Source organism: Centroberyx gerrardi, chromosome 22 (assembly GCF_048128805.1).
Source record: "Centroberyx gerrardi isolate f3 chromosome 22, fCenGer3.hap1.cur.20231027, whole genome shotgun sequence".
NCBI classification, from domain to species: domain Eukaryota; kingdom Metazoa; phylum Chordata; class Actinopteri; order Beryciformes; family Berycidae; genus Centroberyx; species Centroberyx gerrardi.
The window spans coordinates 3,065,839-3,092,037 of record NC_136018.1 but is presented as its reverse complement, the minus strand read 5'-3'; the positions used below and the strand labels follow the sequence as shown (position 1 = coordinate 3,092,037).

General features: G+C 42.8%; 3 protein-coding genes across 6 annotated transcripts in view; 2 read left to right on the top strand and 1 right to left on the bottom strand.

Annotated features, from left to right (window-relative positions):
- The window catches only part of rps6ka3b (ribosomal protein S6 kinase, polypeptide 3b), a 46,300-nt gene extending 33,419 nt beyond the window's left edge, over window positions 1–12,881 (top strand). For 2 of the 3 annotated variants that reach the window (XM_078291352.1, XM_071904406.2), the window contains exons 12-22: window positions 1,048–1,112; window positions 1,350–1,452; window positions 1,568–1,677; window positions 2,760–2,885; window positions 2,977–3,066; window positions 4,872–5,030; window positions 6,021–6,182; window positions 6,680–6,756; window positions 7,262–7,379; window positions 7,610–7,750; window positions 8,530–12,881. In XM_078291352.1, coding sequence (XP_078147478.1) covers window positions 1,048–1,112; window positions 1,350–1,452; window positions 1,568–1,677; window positions 2,760–2,885; window positions 2,977–3,066; window positions 4,872–5,030; window positions 6,021–6,182; window positions 6,680–6,756; window positions 7,262–7,379; window positions 7,610–7,750; window positions 8,530–8,652 — 1,274 coding nt within the window. In that variant the 3' untranslated portion in view covers window positions 8,653–12,881. The remainder of the gene's footprint in view (window positions 1–1,047; window positions 1,113–1,349; window positions 1,453–1,567; window positions 1,678–2,759; window positions 2,886–2,976; window positions 3,067–4,871; window positions 5,031–6,020; window positions 6,183–6,679; window positions 6,757–7,261; window positions 7,380–7,609; window positions 7,751–8,529) is intronic. The other variant, XM_071904407.2, reaches the window with a different exon arrangement.
- Window positions 12,882–14,559: 1,678 nt separating this feature from the next.
- LOC139915714 (uncharacterized) lies at window positions 14,560–17,846 on the bottom strand. Of its 2 annotated transcripts, none has more exons than XM_071904411.2 (2): window positions 17,770–17,846; window positions 14,560–17,272 (listed from the first exon to the last, which is right to left on the bottom strand). In XM_071904411.2, exon 2 carries the CDS (start codon window positions 17,171–17,173, stop codon window positions 16,097–16,099), a length of 1,077 nt encoding a protein of 358 aa, XP_071760512.2. In that variant the 5' UTR covers window positions 17,174–17,272; window positions 17,770–17,846; the 3' UTR covers window positions 14,560–16,096. The 2 variants fall into 2 exon arrangements, with proteins under 2 accessions (XP_071760512.2, XP_071760511.2); XM_071904410.2 differs by having other exon boundaries at window positions 17,493–17,783.
- A 272-nt stretch (window positions 17,847–18,118) lies between these two features.
- On the top strand, window positions 18,119–24,842 carry eif1axb (eukaryotic translation initiation factor 1A X-linked b). Its single transcript, XM_071904384.2, has 7 exons — window positions 18,119–18,273; window positions 19,092–19,175; window positions 20,414–20,517; window positions 20,757–20,807; window positions 21,555–21,636; window positions 22,278–22,369; window positions 23,284–24,842. The coding sequence occupies exons 1-7, from the start codon at window positions 18,258–18,260 to the stop codon at window positions 23,287–23,289; spliced, it is 435 nt and encodes a 144-aa protein (XP_071760485.1). The 5' UTR covers window positions 18,119–18,257; the 3' UTR covers window positions 23,290–24,842.
- Window positions 24,843–26,199: the final 1,357 nt, after the last annotated feature.

Sequence of the window (26,199 nt, the reverse complement as noted above, 5' to 3'; positions counted from 1 at the left end):
CTTGAGGCTCAAGTCTCAAGTCAAGTGCCAAGTCTAAATGTAGATTACCAAGTCAAGTCCAAGTCAAGTCCATGTCATTAATGTCAAGTCTCAAGTCTAAATGTAGAACAGCAAGTCAAGTCAGAACAAATCAAGAGTCCAGTATCAATTTAATATCTTAAAGAAAACTAAATATCTAGGACTTTTCAATGCAATATGGTTTTAATAGGATAAAAACTTGGTAAGAGCATCATGAGTTTGATTTCTAGAATCAGTTTCAACTTCAATAAATACAATCATTCCATACAAATTCAGAAAACAGAATTTAAATTCAGTCGTCTGCCGGAACAAATCTCATCACTTTCAATCTAAGTCATTTACACAAACACAAGATCTCAAGTCAAGACTTTAGAAACCTTTTCAAGTCATCAAAGTACAAGTCAGAGTCAAGTCCCAAGTCACCAGAACCAGAGTCAAGTCAAGTCTCAAGCAATTAAAACTGGGACTCGAGTGATAAAGGAGTGGTAGGTTCAATAAAATGATTCAAACGAGTTCAAAGTATCAAATCAACAAACGGTAATAAAAGGTAATCAATAAAATCACCTCTGGAGCGAGCGGTTGAAACACTTTTCTCTCTTCCTTGTTTGTCACTTCACACCTGATTTAATTAAACTATCACTGCACACATATTACATCATGCTTAGGCAACTATTTAGAAAATATTTATTATATGTTCATTAATTGAAATGGCTCCAACAATCTCTTCTCCCTGTATTAGAAGTAGCTGTTGCTCAGTCAGAGAGGGAGGGGGTAAAGAGACCATGTTGGCTGTTCATAGTGATGATCAATAACTGCAGACAGGAATAATCTGCTCTCTGGTTTATTCAGGGCAGCTGGGAGACCGACAGGGTGTCAAAGGTTAATATAATAATGACTGGTGGGTACAGAGTTGTGACCTTGTGATTCCTCAACAGCCTCTCGAACTTTTGGGCCACGCTGCCCCCTAGTGGTCCGTGCTGCAGTGTACTGGACTGACAACTGTGTGTGTGTGTGTGTGTGTGTGTGTAGGAGCTGGACCAGACGGTGTGGAGGAGATCAAGAGGCATCACTTCTACAACACCATCGACTGGAATGTCAGTGTCTCTCTGTCAATTCACTTCAGTTCAATGGACTTTATTAGTGTGGCGTTTGATATGTTTTGCCAAACCAAACCAATTTAATTAAGCTTTATGGTGTCTGAGGGGTTTTTTCCTTGCAGCCCTTCCTTCTCTTTAAGGCTCTTTGTAATAAAACATGTTTTATTGAATCAATTTGACTTTGATATTTCAGTGGTGAGTTTCTCTGATGTCTCCTCTCTCCTCTCCCTGTAGAAACTGTTTCGCAGAGAGATCCATCCTCCTTTCAAGCCGGCTTCAGGACGGCCCGACGACACTTTCTATTTTGACCCAGAGTTCACAGCTAAGACACCCAGAGGTGCAGACTGTCACTCCTCCCTGTCCCACTCCTCTGACCTGAGGAAGATAATCAATCAACGATTTCATTGAACAGATGATTAACCGCTGTGTGTGTGTGTGTGTGTGTGTCACAGACTCTCCTGGAGTGCCTCCCAGTGCCAACGCCCATCAGCTGTTCAGAGGATTCAGTTTTGTGGCGATAACAGAAGAGGAAACACAACCAATACCCAACACTATTGTACAGGTACACACACACACACACAGCCAAGCATATGTTGGAGTTTTAGTCATACAAACACTTCTTGGAAGCAGAAATAATCTGATTGGTTGAGTCAAACCTCAGTGGGCGGAGCCAAAGAACCACAGTTTATCAGAGTGCAAGTTAGCTAGCTGGCAAACTTGAAGGATAAAGAAGGAACTCTGGTTAAAATCTAAATTAAAAATACAAATGGCAATTACTTCTTTTTTCAGTCCTACATGACCTTGGCATTCATGATGTTGAAGGTCAGCTAGCTAACCTAGATAACTTAGTATGGTAGATTGTATTTTTTCAGTTAGCAGCAGAGCGCTAGGCTTCATAATATTAGCTTCCTCCTCTCTTACCTCTTGTCTGTTTAACTGAGCTTCAGCCGAGAGTCGACTCCAAAAGAATCGATTCTCGATTCCATCACGTTGATTCTGAGAATCGATTCTACTAATAAACTGAATTGGAGTCGACTCCTGTTGCGATCTCGACTCCAAACTCTGAAATCAAATAAAATGTTTAAGTAAAAAAAAATTGTAATTCATTCATTCATTCTGATTTAGGCCTATCTATACTAATCTGTGTTTGATTGCCTTGGTCTGATCCATTTCACAACAAGTGGGGACGGGGGAGGGAGAAATTCAAGGCTCATTGGTTAAAAGCCAACCGGCGTAAAACATACATTTTTGTGTTGATTTTCATTTGGAATGGAATCGATTTAGACTCGATTCGACCAAATCCATTACAAGGAGTCGGAGTCGACTCCAAAAAATGTGGAATTGTCCATCCCTACATCCATGGGCTTCAGTCTAATGTTACTTAGCCAGGAAAACTGTGGATCTTTGGCTCCGCCCACTGAGGTTTAACTCAACCAATCAGATTGTTTCTGCCTCGGAGAAGTGTTTGTCGAACTAAAACTATAATCTGCCACACAATCACACACTGTCATCACCTCTACAAAAATGCGTATGTGAAGTCACTTTCTAACCTTATATCGCTTGGGTGGCTGTCATGTACTGTGCGTGCGTGCGTGTGTGTGTGTGTGTGTGTGTGTGTGTGTGTGTCCTTGCGTGTTCACATAGCAGCTACACAGAAGCACATCCCAGTTCTCAGACACCTATGAGATAAAAGAGGACATCGGCGTCGGCTCCTACTCCATCTGTAAGCGCTGCCTACACAAGGGAACCGGCATGGAGTACGCAGTCAAGGTAAAAACACACACATCCAGCCAGCTTCAGCTTTTCTGTACAGGAAACTGGGAAACCGTCGTCATCCATGTTGCGTCTGTCTCGGTTCCAGATCATCAGCAAGGCGAAGAGAGACCCGACGGAGGAGGTGGAGATCCTGCTGAGATACGGACAGCACCCCAACATCATCACCCTCAAGGATGTGAGTCACGCTGAGTCGCCTTTACTGTGATTTCTATCAGGGTGGGAAGTTCAGTGTCGGAAGCTGTCTGAAACCGGGAGAAAAAAATGCAGCAGTTTGGAAATTTCCATCTATAATTTTTATACTTTTTTGACTAATTGTGGTGGAATTAAAGGAAAAATCCACACTCCAATACTCTTTTTTTTTAACAGTGTTAAAGTGTTTTAGGGTGGATTTTTCCTTTATAGCGGCAGGCAAACAACCATCATCTGTAAGTGTTATTCCATTCTAAAAAAATTACTTTTCTGGTAAAAATCGTCTACATTTTTTACATTTTAGGCATTTATCCGACACATTGAACCGAATGGTGATGTTAAGTGTGATGTCAAACAAAACTGAAATTTTCAAATTATATTCCTTAAAGTTTCATACCTCATTTTGTCAGTTTTTTTAAAAATTTGCTTCAGACAGCAGAATTGTGTGTCACGATATCCCAAAATCACCATATCATCACCATATGATTCCACTGAATAAACTGATAAATGATAATATTGAATTATCGCCCAGCCCTAGGTCAAAGTATCTGGTGAATTTTGGCATAAACCAGCCACTGTAGCCGGTGGACAGAAAAAGTGAAGTCTCCTGCTCTGATTCTACTGGTTTCTACTGGTTTTTCTGTGCCCAACCCTAACAGGAACAAACCGCTCTCACTTGCGTCACTTTCTATTTGTAACTAACTGACAATATAATTTGTACTTCTGCCTTGTTATTCGGTTCAGTTCCTTATTTAAGATGGCTGCTGGCTGCTGTGTTACAGAACACAGCTCATAACAGGCGAATGAGTCACCTGGCTGTCCAAGGAGATAAATCAAGCGCTTGTTAGGTCTTTAACTATTCATTATACCACGCTCCGTGTCTCTTATCGTGTCAGCCAAGCAATCTGATTGGTCAAAGATGTTTTACAGCCGGTACTGATAATGCAAACTCTTAAACAGAGAGCTAGTTGGTGATCTTTCTTGCTGTCTTCCATTTTTTATTCTCATGTACATGCTACTCTGTTGTAATTGAGAGGTGGGGACTCAGGTCACATGACTTGGACTCGAGTCACAATTGTAATTGCTAGAGACTTGACTTGATGCATGAAGAGAAGACTTGAGACTTGACTTGATGCATGAAGAGAAGACTTGAGACTTGACTTGGGTTCTGGTGACTTGGGACTTGACTCTGACTTGTACTTTGATGACTTGAAAAGGTTTCTAAAGTCTTGACTTGAGATCTTGTGTTTGTGTAAATGACTTAGATTGAAAGTGATGAGATTTGTTCCAGCAGACGACTGAATTTAAATTCTGTTTTCTGAATTTGTATGGAATGATTGAATTTATTGAAGTTGAAACTGATTATAGAAATCAAACTCATGATGCTCTTACCAAGTTTTTATCCTATTAAAACCATATTGCATTGAAAAGTCCTAGATATTTAGTTTTCTTTAAGATTTGAAGACTTGACTTGCTGTTCTACATTTAGACTTGGGACTTGACTTTAGACTTGTGCCTCAAGACTTGATACTGACTTGGGACTCGAGCAAAGTTGACTTGGTCACACCTCTGCCATAATCACATAATCACACAGTTATATTTACAAATGCACAAGATCTGATGGAACTATGAATATTCAAAATTGAACCAGCTGCTAATTTCTCCAGGTCTGAACCCACTGGATTAGATCAGATTAGATAAAACACTAATGGTCCTCATGGGAGAACTGGGTTAGAGCTGAGTGTGAGTTGATCCAGGTGAGTGAGGCTCAGCTGTGTGTCGGTGCTGCAGGTGTACGACGACGGCCGGTCGGTGTACCTGGTGACGGAGCTGATGAAGGGAGGAGAGCTGCTGGACAAAATCCTCAGACAGAAGTTCTTCTCCGAGAGAGAGGCCAGCGCTGTGCTGTACACCATCACCAAGACCGTGGAGTACCTGCACGTCCAGGGGGTAGGCTGCTGTGTGTGTGTGTGTGTGTGTGTGTGTGTGTGTGTGTATGTGTGGTGTTCATATAGTCAACACCAATACAGCATCTTAAAGCTGCACTAGGCAACTTTGCACGCTGGCGGTCCCAAATGACAGTGAGAGGAAACTATTTGAAAAATTTGAACTCCAAAACCCGGAAATCCTGTGCAGTGAGGTCAGTAAACGTCTCACAGCTCGCTCATGTTTATACCAAAGGAAACCAAATAGACAAGAGGAAAAGATCAAATGTTGTGAGTCCAGCTTTCTCTGCTGCTGTTTAGGAGGCAGATTGGATTTCACTCTTTTCAATTCATCACTTCCAGTGGGTGAAGAAGTGACCATAATAGACACTATAATTTCATTTGGGTAAACGGAATGAATCTACAGCATCTCAGTTAGTGAGGATGGGACGCTCTGCTCTATTGCAGCCACACTTTGTGATTTAGGCTGAGAAGATGAGTGGATTTTTACATTCAAATCTTGCCTAGAGCAGCTTTAAAGTCACAAGGAAACTGCATTTTGAAGGTGTCTTGCTTCTGTAATTCGTGGGCAGGTTGGACCAGAACAAAACTGGAAACTATGAAATGCTTTGTGCAAATTCCAGATTCTTCAAATTGAATAAATTACAGCCACCGTAATTTTCAAGAAAGCTGCGAAGTTGCAGGGATTGTAAGTTTTATGCCTACTGCTACATCTGAAGTAGCCACAGAAAATATGCTGTTTTACAGGAAGTAAAAGTAAAGGGATTTTGATACGAAAATACAAGAAAACTTTGTAAATTTGGATAAATTTGGTGACAGCATTTCAAATAGTGGGGATAGGACACTCTTCATGATTTAAGCTGATAAGACGGCTGTAATTTCCCATAAACATCTTCCCTACTGCAGCTTTAAAGGGGCAGTTCATCCCAAAATGAAAGTCAGTAAACTAAACACCCAGACCAGTCCTAACCTTCTGGTTCGTGTGTTTTGACAGGTGGTGCACAGAGACCTGAAGCCCAGTAACATCCTCTACGTGGACGAGAGCGGGAACGCTGAATCCATACGGATCTGCGACTTCGGCTTCGCCAAGCAGCTGAGGGCGGAGAACGGCCTCCTCATGACGCCGTGCTACACCGCCAACTTTGTCGCCCCAGAGGTACGGCGGCTTCTCGCTTTCAGGTTTTAGATTTCAGGTTTTAGGTCTCATTCCCCCCGTCCGTCACTGTCTTAACACCGACTCTATCAAGCTGTCTCTTTTTCCACTAGTCTCTCTCTCTCTCTGTGTCATGAGCTGGCCAGCATATTAGAATTTGTTACGTTGAGATAAGTTGAGAAGCAGACTTTTATTTTCTATTTCACCACCACAAAAGTATTTTTCTGTGTTTCTGTCGTTACATGTGCATTGTTTATCTCTTTGCATCTATGTTTTATCACTGTGAAACTAAACTAAACCCAGCCTAAACCAAAAACCACACTAAACTAAACTAAAGATGAGACTACTGGCTAACTACCCACTTCTCCTTCTTCTATTTGTTCCAAACAAACTGGAAAGTAGACATTTATTTACGTGAAATTGTGCTGATTGCTAAGCCTCAACTCTAACTAACTAAGACACAGTATGCTTATGGGAAGCTGTTGTTTTCTGTGTGGCAGGTGTTGAAGAAACAAGGCTATGATGCAGCCTGCGACATCTGGAGTCTGGGAGTCCTGCTCTACACCATGCTCACAGGGTAGGGGTGTGTGTGTGTGTGTGTGTGTGTGTGTGTGTGTGTTGTAGGGGAGCTCTATCAATGGGACAATTTTAATTTTAGGAAAATACAACTACTGTGCCAGAACGTCAGATATTACATTTCTGTGCAAGGTCTTGCCTCGGCTGATGTTTGGAAAATATAAAGTAGCTCACAAGTACACAGCTTTTTTAAGAGCTGTGACCAACGATCAAAGGTACTTTGATCCTCTGCTTGTGTTTCTGCAACACACACTGCAGGAAGACTCTATAACCCAGGTGTTAAAACACTCTCTCTCCAGAGAAAACTAGTATTATTAGAGAGTACGGAGCTAGAGAAAGCAATAAACGTTTTCCCCTTTTAATGTTATGAGCCTATACAACTCTCCCAGTACAAAATGTGCATGTGTGTTTATTCCTAAGATTACTTAGTTAACCTGTCTCCTTGGTTTTTTTCCATCTCATCCTTTCCTCTCTTTCCCTTCCTTTCTTCTCCCGTCCGTCTCCAGTTTCACTCCGTTCGCTAACGGTCCAGAAGACACACCGGAGGAGATTCTGGCTCGCATCGGCAGCGGGAAGTTCTCCCTCACTGGAGGATACTGGAACTCTGTTTCAACAGAAGCCAAGGTGTGGACACACACACACACACACACACACACACACACACTATTGGCACTAGCAGTGGCCATTTTGTTCAAGAGGGAAAGCATTTCCAAATATATGCCTAGAGGAGGGATGTCAGTCTTCCAGAACTATTCTTCTGTTTTTGTTGCCGTTGGGTTCTACATGGGTTCTGGTTCTGTGAGGTGGACCTTTGACCTTTGCCCCTGAGCTCATGTGTGACCTCTGACCCCCAGGACCTGGTGTCCAAGATGCTGCACGTCGACCCCCACCAGCGGCTGACGGCGGGCCAGGTCCTCCGACACCCCTGGGTGACACACAGAGACCAGCTGCCCAAGTACACCCTCAACAGACAGGACGCCCCACACCTCGTCAAGGTGACTCACACACACTCACACACACACACACACACACAGATGTCTTTGACTGTCTCTTGCACGTCTGAGTCTTTTGTTTCGTCTGAGTCTGTCTCTTTGGCTGACTGTCCACATTGTTGCTGTGATTACAACATTAGTTGTCATAGTAACGACGTAGGCGTGTGCATGCTGACTAAGGGTGGTTACTGACAGTCACATGGAGGTTGGGTTGCTTATTCTGTTGAACCCTTCATGAACCCTCTTCATCTGTCCAGGCTCTGCTGTTCTCTCGCTGGCTCTCTTCCAATGTTTGTTATTTTCCGCTCTCCTTGATCTGAGTTGCGGTTTCAGAGCTGCGATCTGAATCACATTTCAAACCATCTATAAATGTGGTTTAAATCTAATCTGAATTCCATCACAGTATATGTATCTGTAACACCCCCAATCCTCTACAGAACATGTTTGTATAGCATTTATCCAGCTCTTTAAATTTATAACTCTTTAATTATACCCATAACCGCTAGTCCTTGTCAGCATGTGATGTTCACTGTGGTTGTCGTGTTTTATTTTGTTTTTATGTCTTTTCCACATGTGATAATACTGTCTTGTTGTTTTGTATCTGTCTTTGTCTGTATTGTCAGCATCTACAAAAAAAGATAATAATCTGAAATCTAATCAGAAAAGATGGATTTCTATATTTTTTTTTGCTGTGCGTGCTTTAGAGAAACTATCCGACTGGTACTGGATATGTGAAGTCAGATTTGAGTCTGTCTGTCTGACTCCTCCCCTCTCTCCTCCAGGGCGCCATGGCAGCCACCTACTCCGCCCTCAACAGGAACGTCCCACCCGTCCTGGAGCCTGTGGGCTGCTCCACCCTGGCCCAGCGGAGGGGGGTGAAGAAGATCACCTCCACCGCTCTGTGACCTCATGACCTTTGACCCACCCCGCCCCCTCACCCCCTCACCCCCTCACCCCCACTCCGTCCCCGACTCCCCCCCTGTCAACTCTGACCTCGATCTGCTCCCCGTCGGACCCCTCTGGTCTGCCGGGACAGACTACTGATGGACCTATAGGAACCGCTAACGCCAAATAGGAGCACAGAAACCGCCCTCCGCCCCCCCCCGTCCCGTCCCCGTCCCGTCCCGAACCTTAACGGACTGTTCCAGAGTTCTTCTTCTGTCTTACCGTAAAATCGTCGGGGTCTGTGTGGTTTTTGGTTGCACCTCAGCGTTAGCGTAACCGATCGACAGCCGGGCTCGGCCGCGGTCAGGCAGCGGAGAGTTAAGTTGGCGCTGAGCCGTAACGAAAATCCGTCGACCCTTTTCAATCTGCGGTGGGAAAGTCCCTGCTTCGGACAATCAGCGCTGCCTCGTAGACCCAGAGAACTCGTGCGTCAGGAAAACAGATGAGCTGTATTTATTTACACGCAACGGGGAAATCTGATAGAAATCATGGTAATCTAATGTATGCATTTAAAAATTGAGAAATTGTTATTATACTGTCGTTATTGTACTGCGTAGCTGTAGATCATGCATTTAAACCTCAAGTAGCCTCTGAGATGACCGTGTCAGCAGACGGGGACAGAAGAGGGTCGGTGGCGTCGCAGGAAGACGGAGCAGATTCCCATCAGGCCGCAGTCGCAGCAGCGATGTCCAGCGATCCTTCTCCATCCCAAACTCCTCCCCTCTAGGAAAAGAGCAGCCCTTGGCCTCACGATGTCGCCGTTTTGCATTTCTGTTTACCTGCATCTTCAGTCAGAACTCGCACTGTAAAAACCCTGGAGGAAATCTTGCATGCGTTGAAAACCGGCTTGTCAAAAATGGGATTTGATGTGATTCTTTGGGGATAAAGAGAAGTCACTCAGAAACAAGTTATTTTTTCTCAGAAGTAATTTGGTAAGGCTCAGGCAGAGACAGAGAATCCAATTTACAGTATTTACCCTTCTGGGCAAATGTTATGAACAAAAATCAAGCGTTGGTCCAAAGTGTCCAATATTTGTCTTGGGAATCTAGCAGTCTGTGTCTTAAACTTACTTAAGTTAATTTTGAGGATGAAATTGAGCTTTTCCGTGACTTTTCTTGACATATACTGTATCTGTTTTCTATATGATCAAAGTGGAAGACAATATTTTAGAACCGGTTTTTCGCTCGCCTTTTTTTTTTGTCACACACTGACTTAAAGCTGCACAAGGCAACTTCGCACTTTGGCGTCATCAAGTGGCAACAGCACGTTACTGTTTGAATTTTTGAAAGTTTAAAAGACTTCCTTACCCAGAAATCATGTAATGTGACCTCTTCTTAGTGGTTGGGAGGGGTGGAGGTGGTGGGAAAAAAAAACGTCTTATCAGATTCGGGCTTTCTCTCACCGAGAAGATTTCCTGGAAGATTAGTGGAGATGGGACGCTCTTCTCTATTGCAGCCCCACTTTGTGATTTAGGCTGATAAAACGGGTTTATTTTTGCGTAAAAATCTTGCCTTGTGCAGCTTTTTAGATGCGTCAGTAAATATGAATGAACAACAGCGACACCTTGAGGCAGCTCGGGCTACAAAAGAGGCTGCACCGAGTGACACGAGGACACGGGTGACGTTTGCACAACCAACATAGGAGAATGTGGGCGGGGGTGTGAGTTTGTCCCGTCGAGGAGTCGGACTTTGGGCCGGCAGCATCCTCCGTTTCCCACGCAAGCGGGAGGATGTCCTGGTTACCTGGCAACAAGGTGTACAGATTACCCAACACGTTTCACCCTTGCCTTCGCTGCGCTCTCTTGCTGTCCGATGACAAAGCGGCGGGAACACTTCCTAACGGCAGACGAAAATGCTGGACCTCGCGCTCGGAGAGGAGAGGAGAGGAACGGCGAGAGAGCTCCCTGCTTCCACAAAAGCGCCGGTCTGACAACGGCCGGCGGAAACCTCTGCCTCTACTGCCGCACACCAACTCAAACTATAGACACTTGAACCTGGATCAGTCTCTGACCTCCTGTATGAGTGTGTGAAGCACTGATGATCTCTGTGTGTGCGACAGACAGGGAGCTGAACTGTAAATATGCGTTGAGCAACTCAGGTTTCTATGAAATAAGACAATGCATTTTATAATGTCCAGTAGGAGAGCGATGTACATAAGCACACAGGCCGGTATGTTCCAGTAGGATCCCAGGATGCTTTTATCGGATATGCGATGTGGACAGAGAGATGATGGGTCCTATCCAGAAACAGACCTGCCCCAAATGAAAGGAAGAGTTCTATTCCAAAACGCCATATATCCATGTTGAAAACAAGAATTACCCAAAGTTCATCATCCACTGCCCCTAATAATCTTTAAAGATGTTATATTGTCATCCATGGACCTACTATCATTTTTGTTTGTTTCCATCGTTCATTTTGAAAGAGTAGGTGTCACACTGTTCAAATACTGTACATCTGATTTTGGGATAAAACTCTTCACATCTCGCCATCTGTCTTCACTCACCTAACTCCTGTAGATCCACAGAGTGAAGTGAACGGCAGGTGGTGAGGCGTCATTTCTCCATAGGACCAACATTATGTCCACTGAGTTATGATGCACATGCACTGCATGTAATAATCCTAATGTGTTCATGTTTGTGATAGAAAGAATATTCTGTCAGCAATCCCTTTAAACTAAGCATAACTGTTCCTGTGTTCAATAATTGAAAGTGTAGCAGATCACTCAGAGATGTTCAGCAGCACTCGGCTAGATATGAAAACTTTCCATTTGTATTGAGGCTTTGCAACTGCGTCACAAATCTGACTGTCTGCCGCCATCTTGGAGGTCCATTGGAGGATTAGCTGTGCACAAATGATGTCTAAATTTATAACCAGGCTAGAAACAGAGAGCGAGCTTAAAAAAGCGTGTTGTGGTGTATTTGGTGTATTTGTTTCCAAATGTAGGTTACTGTGACACAGTAAACTGTCTTGTCTTTAGCCCTAGTCTCTACTCCAAAACACTCTGAGTTGTAGCTTGAGAAGAGTCAGCTCAGTTAACCTGAACAAAGTGTTAGCTAGCTAACTAGCCAGCAAACACACTGATGTTAATGTCAACACGCTAACGCTAGCTACTACTAGATACGTTAGCTAGTGCGCTAATCAGATGTGTTACAACAAGACAGTGATGTTAGCTGACCAGATACTATGGTTAGCTAGCTAACAAGCTGACATTATCTAAACACTAAATCAATCAAATGATCAGTTCAGTCAAGAACAGCACAGAAACCATATCTGTTGAATTCTGTTGAGATGGACAAATCGTAGGTTTGGAAACACAATCAGCTGTTCACTGTTACCCAAGAGCTGTGGCCCTCCAACATGGCCGCCAGAGGATGTGTAACGTCACCTGGAAGTCCTTTGCAGTGCTCCGGGCCTTTATGCACATTTCCTATCAGTGTCGTGGTTCATTGCCTTCTCCGGTGGATCAGATCATCAGTGTGAACTCGTCTGTATCTGTCTGTGCTACAGTCAGTTGTCCCACCGGGGGTGTAGTGGGAGGAATGGTGATCAGTCCTGTCGACAATCAGCCAGCTCTAAACACAAGAACAGCTACAAGTTGTGGAAATTGGATTTATACCTCCCACTCTTCTCCTCCTTCGCTCTGTGACACCCAGCTATCCGGCATCCATTAATCATGAACCCTCTGAATATTAACCATTAGGTGAATTATTTAAGATTCAGTGCTGTGGCGACATCTAGTCTACTTCCTCTCCTCGGTCATCTGAATGTTTGTCAACATAAGGGATGTAATTTTACTGCTCAGAGAAAAACATTTCTTTGTCATTGTTTTTATATATATATATATATGTATATATATATATATATATATATATATATATATATATATAAATGTGCATAGCATTTTTGCCTCATATTCGTCTTTCATTGTACAGCTTTGGGAAAGGAATGTAAAAGGAATGTGTCTTCAAATGATTTTTCCTCCAGTTATGAACAGGGGAATTGCTTTTTTCTTTGGTCCTCTCTCTATTTGCCCCCCCGCCCCCCTCTTCATTTTGTCCCGTCAGAGAGGCCGTCCTGCCTCCTGCCGCTCCGTATCGCATTCAGCCCTGCTGCTAGTCCAGCTCTCTGTTTTTGTATCTGCAGTGAGAGTCGGACTTTCTATTAAAAATAATAAAAGGATGTTCAGCAAACGAGGCATGGGGTGATTTTCATTGATCAGCCGCTCTCCAGGAACATTTTCAATCATTTCCAGACTGAAGTGGGAAGTTGGAGAAGAGTAGTAGCACTATAATATCTTCTTTCTTTAAATTTGACCATTTTTGTGCCACAAAATTCCAATTATTCAGTGTTTCCCCCAGAATTTTCTTCGTCAGGGTGGAAAAGCCTCTGAAACAGCATTTAGAGCATCATGGGACACTAAAACTCTCCACTGAAACCAGACTGATGAGATTCTTTTAGTGTCAGCAGCTCTTCAAGACGCCACTTGACCTATTCAATAGTAGGGAAACTCTGAGAGACATTACTGCCTTAAAATTATTAATTAATCTACGAAAAACATCATTAGACACTTCTATAATTAATAAAATGTGCAGAAAATAAAATTGATGTCAGGTTTTCCAGACTGTTTTCCTGTATCTGTGGTCAGGAAGGAACCTCCATCATATCAGAGGTGAACGACACTGACCGGCCGATATCTGATATTTAATAAATGCCCAATATCGGCTCCATATATCAGCAAACTGATCTATCGGTGTGACTCTAACCCTCTGATAATCCTCCTTGGTTCTGCCACAGCAACCTTTTCCTTCTATTTCAGTTCCACTCTATAGAAACTTTAAGGTAGAAGCAAGGATTCACTAAAAAAAAAACAACAGGGAATAACACAATGCTGAAAATCAGTGGTATTCCCCTTTAATTAGGTGAGAAAATAAAAAGACATCAGGATAACGTTGAAGAGAGAGTGAAGGGAAGAGGAAACATAACGCTCTAAATCATGTTTTAAAGGCCCAATACACATTTGAAGGGTTTCATTCCAAAGCATTATACATCCATTAAAAAAAACAACTGAATGTCACCTCATATTCATAAATATTCAATAAAAACAAATCATTACAGATGATTTCTCTCTTAGTGCATCAAGCTCAACCCCCTTTTTGGTTCTGCACCTTCCAGACTCCAAGACTTCCCAACAATTACGTTCTCCAAAAGTTTGATTTTCAGCAGGTAACGGATTGTTTGGAATGAAACTCATGTCTTCCTGAAGAGTTTGAGCTTTAGATGAAAAATCAGGTTGGTTTTTTTTACCCCACTGTTTGCAAATATAAAAATGTAAACTCTAGCCTCATAAATAGCTGTCTTATACATGTCAGCCAGAAAAATGCCTCCAATCAAATGTTTTTAGGTTTGGCACCAAGGCTGCTGCAACGACACTTTTTTTAAAATTTGGATTACACATTGGGCTTTTAAATGCACATTTATGGCAGCAGGTGAACATGGAGTAAGGAGACCGTTGTAAGTATTACATTACTATTATTATTGTTAACAGTGTCTGACTAATGCTGACATTATGCAAACGAGGCGTTCCAGCAGAAATGTAAAGTGCTTTTTACACTTCCCACTTCCATCTCAGAGAGTCACTGGAGGGGACGAAGAACAGATGGAGACGGTTGGAGCCATATGAGATTTTAACACAGAACTGAACCGAGCTGCACCGTGCCGTCTTCCCCTGAAGCACCTCAGGCTGTTTACACGCACAGAGAATTCCCTTCTTCATCCGCTGACTAAAGACAAGATAGCACTTTATTGATCCCACTGGGGAAATTCAGGAACTAAGTAACCTGGCTTTGGGTCGATGCGTGGAAATCATAAACAGTCAAGAATAATCTGGTTCAACTCGAAGCCGATTGAGAGAAACCTGGTTGATGCCTTCTTTACTCCCATATTGAACATGGAAACATCTGACTGCTTTCACTTCTGGTTTTCACCATCTGTGCAAACTAGGGATGAACCCATATGGTTTATTGAGGCCAATACTGATATTTTCCTCACCCACATCGGCCGATATTGATACGCATTTTTGTAAGAATCTTAGAACAAATGCAGGTGCAAAACAGGTGCAGCATTTCAGACAGGCCTGTCATCAGATAATGTTTTTAAATGATGCTACCATGTTAGTTTTATTCTGTTGCTTATTTGACAGTTGTATTAAGTGACATTAACTGAAGTCTCAAAAATGCCAATTCCACAATCGGCCAAATATCAGCAGTAAAAATAATATTGGGCCGACACCGATATTGCTTTATAAAGCTGATATTGGCCAATACCAATAGTCTGCCAATATATCCGTACAGCCTGAGCGCAAACTCAGACTCGCACAGCATTATGGGTACATTTGATGTCAAAAACCACGGTGGCAAGCAGAACTTAATATCGGGATCATCATTTATTTCCCCTGTATCAGAAGTAACTTCATTCGAACAGGGAGGGGAGCTGGTGGCTGAACCTTTTCATGCTGTTTTGCAGGTGAACCGCTCCGTCTGTAAACAGGAATAATCTGTTAACTGGTTCATTAATGACAACAGGGAGACTCGACCTCAGGTATCAAAGCTTCATTTAAACAGATCAACCTGAATAAGACTTTAACCAGAGACACTGTAAACTGACATGATGGGATGCTGAAGTCATCCAGTGTGTGTGAAGGTGCAGATTCATCCTGCAGAAAATGAAAGTGGCTTCATTTACTTTTATCATAGCTGCGATAAAACTGGAATAACTCACATATATTAATACCGAATATATATATATATATATACACATATATATATAAACATGCACCGACTCAAATACTCAATAAGAACCTGGCTACAAATCAAGAATTTACAATTTGCACAAAGTCTGTGTGATATAGTCTTCTGTAGCTCAGTGTACAGAGCAAAGCACCGCCGCTGTCAGGGTCAGAGGTTCCAGTCCCTGTGGAGCTCAGTGATTAGTGCAAGGCAGCAACATTGGCAGGGTTGGGGGTTCAATTCCCACTGAAAATGTATCCACTCTACACATGATGCTACAAGGTGCTGCAGATAAAAGTGTCCACCAAATGGCACAAGTTATAAACAATAAAAAAAAGAATAATGGGAATTGTAAAAAAAAACAAAAAAAACAGGTTTCCCAAATTCGCATACAGGACAGCCGTCATATTGTCCTGTCCTTATCCAAAGATCAGTTCAGACAAGTCAAAGATGCATAAATGACAGATCACAATCTGACAACAATAAGGTCATTAAGCTGGTGTTGCTGTATTATTTTTCCAGTCTATAAACATTGAAAATTTTTGTAACAGCAGAACTCGTCTGGAGTCTAATCTGATCCTCAGAGCGGCGGTGAAGCGGCTCGGCTGTCTGAGCGGCGGTCAGGAGTCCGAGTCGTCTGTGGCGGAGTTTTCTGCGCTGGAGGCGAGGCTTTCTGACAGCGGGGGGTTTCCTCCGGGCCGCTCTGCCTCCCGCTCCCCCTTCTGCCTCTCCTCCTTCAGGTTGTGGTTTCTCAGGTGCACCAGCAGACCCCTCTCAGTCATTTCGTAGATTTTGCACTTGGAGCAGTAGAAGGGCGAGACGGCGACGTGCCTGAACTGATCCGACAGGTAGGACGGGACGGTCTTGAAGCTTTTGTCGCAGATGTCGCAGTGAGGAATCACCCCGGGGTGCTCTGTCTCCAGGTGTCTCCTCAAGCCCCACTTTGTCCCTCTGTACCCCTGCGGTCCCGTCTCGGCGTCGCCAGGGGGCGTGAGCCGGCACAGGACGCACTCGAACACGGCCTCCTGGTTGGCGTGACGGCGGGTGTGGGCGTCCAGGATGAACTGGCTGCGGACCGATTTCTTGCACATGGTACAGAAGTAGTTCTTCCTCCCCTCCTTGTAGTGCATCAGTTTTAAATGCACAGCGAAGCCTGACATCTTCTTGAAGCACCTGCCCGGCGGCGGGCACAGGGTGCAAACCAGAGACGCTTTCTTTGGGTCCGTATCGCCGCTGTGCTCGGCTTCGTGCTGCGACAAACTCTCGCTGCTGTGAAAGACCGCGCCACATAGTGAGCAAGAGAAGCTCGCTGCCTCTTTCTTTCTGTTCAGCTTCTTCTTCCGCTTCCTCTCATCTTTCGACCCAGTCTTTTCAGCTAAGGGCCTTCTGAAATGTTGCCCGGCCACGGGGCGTTTCATCTGCTGTTTGGTCGGGAGCTGTTTGTCTACGGACATTTTAAATTGGTAACTTTCTCCCTCCTCTTCTGGATTGGAATATTCAATGACATACACCCCCTCCTCCTCTTCCTCGTCTACCTCTGCGGCCGTACACATCTCACACTCTTCCTCCACGGGCATCGAGTATTCGACTTCGTAGCAAGCTACACCCGCGCCCTCGTCTTTCCCCTTCTCCCCCAGTTGCGCCTGTAACCCTGTGATGTGAGAGTCATCTATTCTAACGACTGTTATCTGGTCCATTCCTCCGAGGTTGTCCCAGTTCCTGTTCTCTGCTGTGGCTGAGGATGACGGCCTGGTCCCTGCAGTCCCACCTCTGCCCACCGGGCGCTCAGCAGACTCCTGACAGAGAGAGGAGGTTTTAGGTTTCAGGTAGCAGAACAGTTCATATCCACCATGCATCTGTTATAACTAAAAATACTTGTTTATAACATATAATAAAAGGTATGACATTTTGCATAAAATTCATGGTGCAACTTACATGATAGCAGTCTTACTATGAGGCTACCATGCAAAATCTGTTCAGTTGTATTGAATTCAGTGGTAGTAACACTCTTCTTACCAGGCTGAAAGGTTTATCCCTTGAATACATGGTCGGAACCGAATCAGCATTTACCAAGACCCTGCTGCTGAAGTCAGCCATCACAGCAAACACCGTGACAAGCTAGCTAACAACAAAACAGCAGCTAGCTAGCTAGCAAGCAATCTAATATATCAAGTGAAGTATATTCTGCCTGAAAATATTTTTCAACTTTACATTACTTGGCTATTTACTGTTAAAAACGGAGAGTTGAAAAACATTTCTCAATATTCAGAAACACAAGAAAATCTGCATTTACTCAGTGCTGAAGCCTAGCTTTCGTTAGCTAGCTATTCCCAAAATGTCTATTTTCTTCTAGGCGAATGGAAACCTCGATGAAACGCCATGGACAGAGATCGCCCTCTGCTGTTTAGGAAGAGCTGACGTAAAACATCCTGGAAACATCATATTTACGACACGTCTAGCACATTTCACCTCGAGAGTCCACTAATTCAACAAATAATGGTTAAACTCGTAGCTCAGTAGACAGTACTCACGTGTTTATTGTCTGTTTGGAACATAGACCGTAGGAAACTGCAGGGCCTTGTCTCTGTAAGAATCGTCCCTTTCAATAAAGCAACGTGGTTTTGAATGTTGTGACGAACGCATGCGCAAACCGGCGGCGAACCAGCGGTGACTACTCGTTCCGTGGTGTAAATCTGCTTTCACTGACTATTGTAAACAGTATTGTACAACAGTAACTCGTTTTATCCCGACTGTGAATATCAGGACCGAGGTGTAAAGAATATGCCCAAAAATAAAGGTAAGAGAATGAGAAATCTGAAGTATGTGTTCGTGTTGTAATTGTCTTCGCGCTGTCGAGCCCGCCGTGAAGACACACGCAGCGAAAAACGTGACACCAGCCAGCTAACGTTAGCGAGCAACTATTACGTGATACAATTATATAGCTAGCTATTGTCGGTGTTTACGTGGAATCGGTGTATCCAGTTAACGTTAAGTTGGTCACGATAATGCTGGCTAAAGTTAATTTATCTTCATCTGTCTGTGGGACAGATAAAGTTGCCAAACAGTTAGTGCTAGCTAACGTAAGTGGCAATACCTGCCATTGTAATGCCGTTGCTAGCTGACATAGCTAGCTAGTCACTAGCTAAACCCCACCCCGGTCTGGCCCATGCCTTTTGAGACTTTGTTTCACCTAAATTACCGTTAGCCGAATTGGCAGCGATAGGTAACTGTTTAGCTAGTTCTTTAAACTCTGACTATATTAGCCGAGCATTAAAATACGATGGATAACGTCAGTAATATGAACGTTAATGTTACATTAGCTAACGTTAGCCTGGTAACGTTAAGTTGGCTTTAAGATAGCCCCGAAACGTAACGTTACTTTATAATATTCTCCTTTTCTACGCCAATACAGTTATTTACACACCGGTTTCTCATAGGATGAAAATGTGGCTACGGTAATTTTTAAACTGGATTTGACGTTAGTTAGCAATAGTCATCGAAACCGATATCTACACATGAAGTGTCGTGCCTCTCTTGATCAAATCGACAGTAGTGACTTACAACCTAGAAATGACTTGACAACTTAATGTTATTTCTCTCTGTCTCTGTTTACAGGTAAGGGAGGAAAGAATCGGCGACGTGGAAAGAACGAGAATGAGTCTGAGAAGAGAGAGCTGGTGTTCAAGGAGGATGGCCAGGGTGAGTGCTGCCTGCTGGATGTTGGCCTTCAGCTGGCTCACACGGGCCTGTGGGAGCTAGGTGGTAGCATCAGCCTACAGTCTGGAAAGAGTCTAGGGCTTCTTTTGCAGTGCTTGGTGTTACCAACAAGGTTCCTACAGGTCTGGAAAGCCTGTAAATGTATGGAAAAATATTATGGTAATTTCCAGGTCTTGATAAGTTTGGAAATTGCATAAAACGTTTGGAAACATATGGAAAAATGTTGTTTTACTTTCCTGATATACATATGACTACACATTTTCTCAGCATAAATCATACTGAACATCCAAATCTTCAAATCAAATAAATGAAAGTCTGGAATTTTGAAATTGACACTTTGTAGGAACTCTGCACCAAAGTCCCCGTCAGCATGGACCTGAACTCCCTGTGTGTAGGAGGCTGTGCTGGTTTGAGGGAGACCTTGGGGTGGGGGAATGTGAAGACAGATTCATCTTACTGCATGCTATCTTGTCATTATTGATGTTTTGAATCGGATATTCTTGTTATTGATAGGCTTTGTCTGTGTGCAGGGTGTGCAACAAAAATATTCCATGGTAGTATGTAGTCTCAGACCAGGATTAGGCTACCTTTACTATTTGTGCCTTTGTAAAGCACTCCTTCACATTCTCTATAATGACTTTTTTTTGTTGCTTTTTTGTAGAAGTAGAACTACAACAGTAGAATCCCCCTGTTCAGATACATATGATACTGAGCTGTCTCTGTCCCAATGGGAACATCAATAAGAAGTCTATGCTAAAAATTGTGCAGAAAAGTCCTTTCTGCTTTTTCCCCTCTGCTCTTATTTCCCCAACTTGCACTTTTCTGTTAGAAATGATATTTTCAGGGTCACAGCAATATTTTGTTATATCAGTTGCAAAGCATTGTGGCCTTGAAACTTGAAATGCGTACTGTTGGTAGCTTGTAATGCTGTAATCTTCCACACCTTTTTCTTCCACAAGCCACAGTGACTGGTTTGTCCAAAAATTTGTTAGCTACTATTTTGCAAACCAGTAATACTTTTTAGAGTAATAATGTTTGGTTGCCTGCCAATGTAGCTGGTAGAGCATAGAAATGTATCCACTGCTAAAATTGACTGTTGGTTGGTGTTAATCTCCTATTCTGTTGCTAATCTAGGAATTTAAGATCATTCTACTGTTGGACTCATTGTAAATCAGCTGATTGCTTTCAGTGTAAATACCCTCTCTTCTCTTGTCTTCCAGAATATGCTCAGGTGATTAAAATGCTGGGGAACGGACGTCTGGAGGCCATGTGCTTTGATGGAGTCAAGCGGCTTTGCCACATCAGAGGAAAACTCCGGAAAAAGGTAGGAATGTCCGTCCTTTTGCACCTTTCACCGGCACCAGCGCACTGGGAAAACCCCCCGACATAATGCTGAATCAGCACTTTCTCAATGGTTGGTCAGCCGCCGTTGATCTGGCATCATGGACTCAATGGGGGTGTGTGTGTGTGTCTGTTGGGGTCACAAAGTGCAGTTTGTGCTATCATTTTTTTCACCTTGAGAGATGCCACATAAATGAATTTTTATATTTTGTTTTCCTGTAGGTTTGGATCAACACGTCGGACATCATCCTGGTGGGGTTGAGAGATTACCAGGTGTGTTGGTCACTCACTAATCACATGAATCCAAACCACTGACAACAGTCAGGCCTGTGCTGGAAGACATGGCTAGAGGTTTTGCTGCTATCTTCATCTAATTAAGCACCAAAATAACCATTTCATCCAACTTTTGAAGATTGTTCTGCTCTGAGATGGCAGTGGCTGTGGCATGGGTTTTCTTAGGGAGCAAAATTAATTGTGTACAATCGTGTGTAATCACAATTTCAGTTTCCACAATAAATTATCCTTTAATAATAGCACATTAGCAATATTTAAACATTTAATTTCTGCCTTAGTTGGAAAAAGTTAAGATGTTATAGTTTCATAAATGCAGTAAAATATTTTTGTTCCACAAATCATCAAGACTAATTTGTGATCTAGCAAAATAGTCAGGATTATCATTTTATATTTTAGCCATAATTGTAGAGCCCCAGGTTTTCTACCCAAGTCTTCCATCCAAGTCTTATTGAGGCTAACTATGGTCCAAATATGGTTTTTATACAGTAATCCCCAGTTCAACCATCCCACAAGAAGATCAGGGTGAAAGTTTTGTATCAACATTTTCCTTAGAGCCTTTCTGATTGTATCATGATCCTCAAAAAGTTTCCATGACACCAGCTTTCAGTTGAACAACGCAGGAAATGTCCAGTATATTTAGCAGTGTCGTCTTGTAATACATTAGCCACTTGGCCTCATCAGAGCTCACGGTGCCGTGTCTCAGTCTCGGTCTCTCCTCTGCTGCAGGATAACAAAGCTGACGTCATCCTCAAGTACAACGCAGACGAGGCTCGCAGTTTGAAAGCGTACGGAGAGTTGCCGGAGCACGGTGAGTTCCACCACACACATCATGACAACATCGCTGCAACACGCAACACTGCAGCTTCTGGATTAAATATTGAGCAGTGCCACTTTAGGCCAGAATTTTATTTCATTGTCAATGCAAATGCATAAATGTTAATTAAGTGGAATAATCCATTTACTGTGCTTGGTATAAAAACACAGTTCCTTAAGCTCAGAAACATGAGGTGTCGATGTGTAGTCATACATCTCTAAATTTCCTTACGTTCCAAACCAAGGAGTTGGGTAGCATTTTTAAACGGGGAAATGGACTTCTTCAGTCCAAAACAAACCTCACTGTGTATACTGTGCTAGGCTGCTGGTCCAGCTGTACAAGAAAATACACATCACACAATGGCATACTCTTGCAAATTTGACTGTTGCAAGTAGCACTGGAATTAGTGGAATTATTTAATAGAAGACAGTATTCCTCACTTTACTGCACTTGGAATGCTTGTACCTCATATGCATCAGGTGGTTCAGTGATAAATTGGCACTTTATCAATTTACAGATGGCACCTGAAAGCACCTTGGGTTCACCATACTGTAGTAGAAAGAGTTTCAGTTTTTTCTTATTGTTTTAAGCGGTAAAGATCCTTCTCTAACACTTTCCCTCTGTCTCCTCCACAGCCAAAATCAACGAGACAGACACCTTCGGTCCTGGAGACGATGATGAGATCCAGTTTGATGACATTGGCGATGATGACGAGGACATTGATGATGTAAGTTCCTTTAGCTTTCTTTATTTAATCAATTGATTTTTCCATGGTGCTGTAATCTGCAGGAAGTGTTGTTGGTTTGCTGAGGTCAGAGTGCTGAAGAAGCTCCGCCTTCCTGCTGTCTTACTGACGACATGATGGAAACTTTTCACTCCCATCCATCACTGTGTTGAGTGATCTTTCAGCATAGCTATGCCTTCCCACGCCTAATAGAGACGCCTCTACAGATTTCAATAGTTCTTATTCTCCTTTTATTGCTTTACTGTGTGAAGAACTCAAAGCAGAGTTCAAATGCTCATGACTGTTTCCATGTTTTCAAAAGTATGTAAAAACACAAAATGCAGTTGGGATTAGTGCTGAAACACTTAATCGATTAGTCGATCAATCAAATGAATTGATCGATTCATCATTTGAGTCATTTATCAAGTAAAAACACCAAACATTTGCTGGTTACAGCTTCACAAATGCTAAGATGCTTTTCTTTGTTTCATATCATTATAAAATCAATCCTTTGAGGTTTTTTGTCTGCTGGTCAGACTAAGTAAGACATTTGAAGAATCACTTTGGGCTCTGGTGAATTGTGACAAGCATTTGTCATTATTTTTGACATTTTATAGACTAAATGATTAAAAGAAAAAATAATCAGTCATGAAAACAATTGTTAGTTGCAGCACTAGTTGGGATTAATCATTTGCCTTCAGACTGTGTACACCAGTATTATCAACTTCTAGTTAAAAGCATAAAACAATAAAGATTATCTCTGCTAAAAACAGATCTGGAAAAGTGAGGAATTTTAAAATGGAAAGTATGTGTGAACCCTGTCAATAGATGTGAAGAGAGCCAGAGCTGCTGTATGAATGAATGAATGTAATGTAATGTATTGATCTGATTCTCTGTTTTCTGTCTCCTTTGCCCAGATCTAAGGACTGAAACCAGAGGGGAAAGGTGGGATTTTACTAGAGATGCTCCGATTGGGATTTTTTGAGCCGATACAACGCACCGATAATTATTATTTTTAATAAGATCAGCCTATGCCAATCCGAGACCAGTTTATTAATATACAGTATGTTTCAACTTCTTTTCCAGTATGTTTACCATCAGTAGATGTCTTTTTTGTTTTGGACAACTAAGTGCATTTCAAATAGGGGGAAAAAAACGACATCAGTACTTTAAAGTTCACTGTTAACACGAATGAATGTGAGATCCTGCATCGGTAGAGCGTAGACTGTCTCATGTATCAGTTGTAGTGGATGGAAGGCGAGGCGACATGCTGCTTGGTGACGGACAGGAGATGCAGACAATTTTGCATTTTCTGCCTTCGCTCAGAACGGATTGTAGAGTAGGCTGATCGTCAGCATCGTAGATACGGGTGAATATCTGGATTTAGATGTTTACCTTTAGCTTCCAACATCAACAAAATTCACCGGCCCATTTCCGGAGTCTTCTTTTCTCCATTGTCCAAGAAACACTCACTATTTCATGGAGGCTCGACCCCCCCCCCCCCCCTCCCCCCCCCCCCCCCCCCCCCTCCTCCTCCCCCCTCCCCCTCCTCCTCCCCCGCCGTCTCACTGATACCACGACTGCAAATATCCCCCCAGTACGGATCCCTAATGCGTTATCTTTTTAAAAAATGTATTTATATTGATTTCACACTACGTGGGAATTTAGTAACAAGTACAGAATCTCTGGATTCGCAAAATAAAAAGATAAACCATTTTGTGCTTTTTGTCTGGCAGTCTGTATCATTGTAGCTGTAGTCGGTAACACACTCGATGTCGTTTCAGACGGGTTTGTAAACTGTTTATTGATGACAGGAGGGAGATGATAACACTGAGGACGGCTCTGTAGCTTTTGGATTTGTTTTTTTTGTTGTCGTATTCCACTGACAAACACAGTTTGAGTTATTTGCTTGTTTTGGATTGAACCGTGGCCAAATGAAGGCAATCCCTCTCCCCTAAAATCAAAAGAAGAAGAATCAATCTGTATTTTTCTATTGTTTCCCTTATTTGTGTTTCTGTCTGTTTTGTTGTTTGTATGTTGTTGTTTTGAGCGGCTCACTCTGTGGTTTCAAGACAGCGAAGTGTGGTCCGACCGGCCGCTCTGTCTCACTCTAGACCAGGGGTTCCCAAACCTTTACATGTCAAGGACCCCACCCCCCCCATCATTTCACTCCCACACACACACACACACACACACACCAGTGAAACCTCAGATCAGAGTCATCGTTCCTACACATCCTCTGATTGTAATAACCTCTGGAGAATCAAAAGACAGTGGAATTGGAACTAAATATTTTTCCGGGGGACCCCTTGGGGCTGTCTCCAGGACCCCTGGGGAGTCCCTGAACCCCCAGTTTGGGAACCTCTGCTCTAGACCACACAAGGGGCCTGTTGTTGTTGTTCTTCTGAAATAATTAAAATGTACTATGATATTTGAAGGCTGAGTGGAGGGGTTTCCAATAAAGATCTTAACTCCATTGATCTGGATGGTCTTTTTGAGCGCAACGTGCAGTTCCTGTTCTGGCCTTAAGGTGGCGATGTTGAGCTAAAGCCCGGTTCTTGGGTGAAGCAGCCTCACGCCCTTTAGTTGATGCTGAGAACAAGACCCAGACCCCTGCTGAAGTGTCCTTGAGCAACACACTGAATCCCTGCAGAGTGAAGACAGACCCAGTGAAGACTATTTCTCTGCAGGGAACAAGACAGTTTCACATTATTCTTAAAGCCATATTCAGGGTGTCTGCAGCAGGGTTCACAGGCATGGAAATGAGAACGAGATAGTGGAAAAACACAGCTCTCCATTAGGATTAAATGCTAAAACATACTAAAGCAGCAGTAGACCCTGACTTCATGAGAGTGAATCCATTATCATAATACAGGGAAAGAAAAATGAAATTACATAAACCAGGTTTGAATGTATATTTGCCTCTTCTGATTCTGTGGCTGTGGAACTATGGAAGTGGGGTTTCAAAAGTAGGTATACATATTTTAATAAAGAAAAACAAAGTGGTGTAATTTGTCATTTGTAACTTATGTAGTCATTTTAACAAGATAATTCAACATTCAATAGTCTGTAAATAATAGGTGTACCTGGAAACCGGAGAGATACTACAGCAAAACTAATTCCACTATAAACTCACTATCAAATACCACAGATACACCATGAGTCACTGCATGAATATTATAGTGACTCTTCATCAGGGCTGTAGTGTAAAATGTTGCTTGAAGAGATGTAATGGGAGTGGAAAGGATAAACGGATTGATGCAGGAGACTCGGCTTCATAAACAGAGCTGGGAAATTGCCCCCAGCCTATAAATTCCCTCTGCCTTTAGTGTTTGCACGGTCACAAAACTGATTATAAACCATCCAGCCATGCCTCATAACAGCAGTGAAGAAGCTGTAAAGATAGAAACATATAGGCAGGGATGTAGTGGAGGGTAAACCCCACCTAAAACTAGTTTACCCACCATTGTAGGCTGACTTAAATATTTATTATATAAATTCATAATATACATCATGATAGGTAGTATCATGCTGATGCAAGTTATATGAAAATAGGGTCTTTTAAGAGGGATTTTTTTTGTTTTTTTATGACAGTCATGATTTTCTCAATATATCACACACTGATAGAGATATACAATATATACACAGTCATGTTTGATGATTTTCATGGCATGTTACTGTTTATTTCCACCGAAACACGCGCTGTTATTTTTAGAGTAGCCATAGGACATGACTGTGAGTAAACCTCTGGAGGATGTGTGCGCGTGTGTGTGTGCGTGTGCGTGTGAGCAGCGTTGACCCATATGCATGTCAGCGTCAGCGGCCAGTGTATG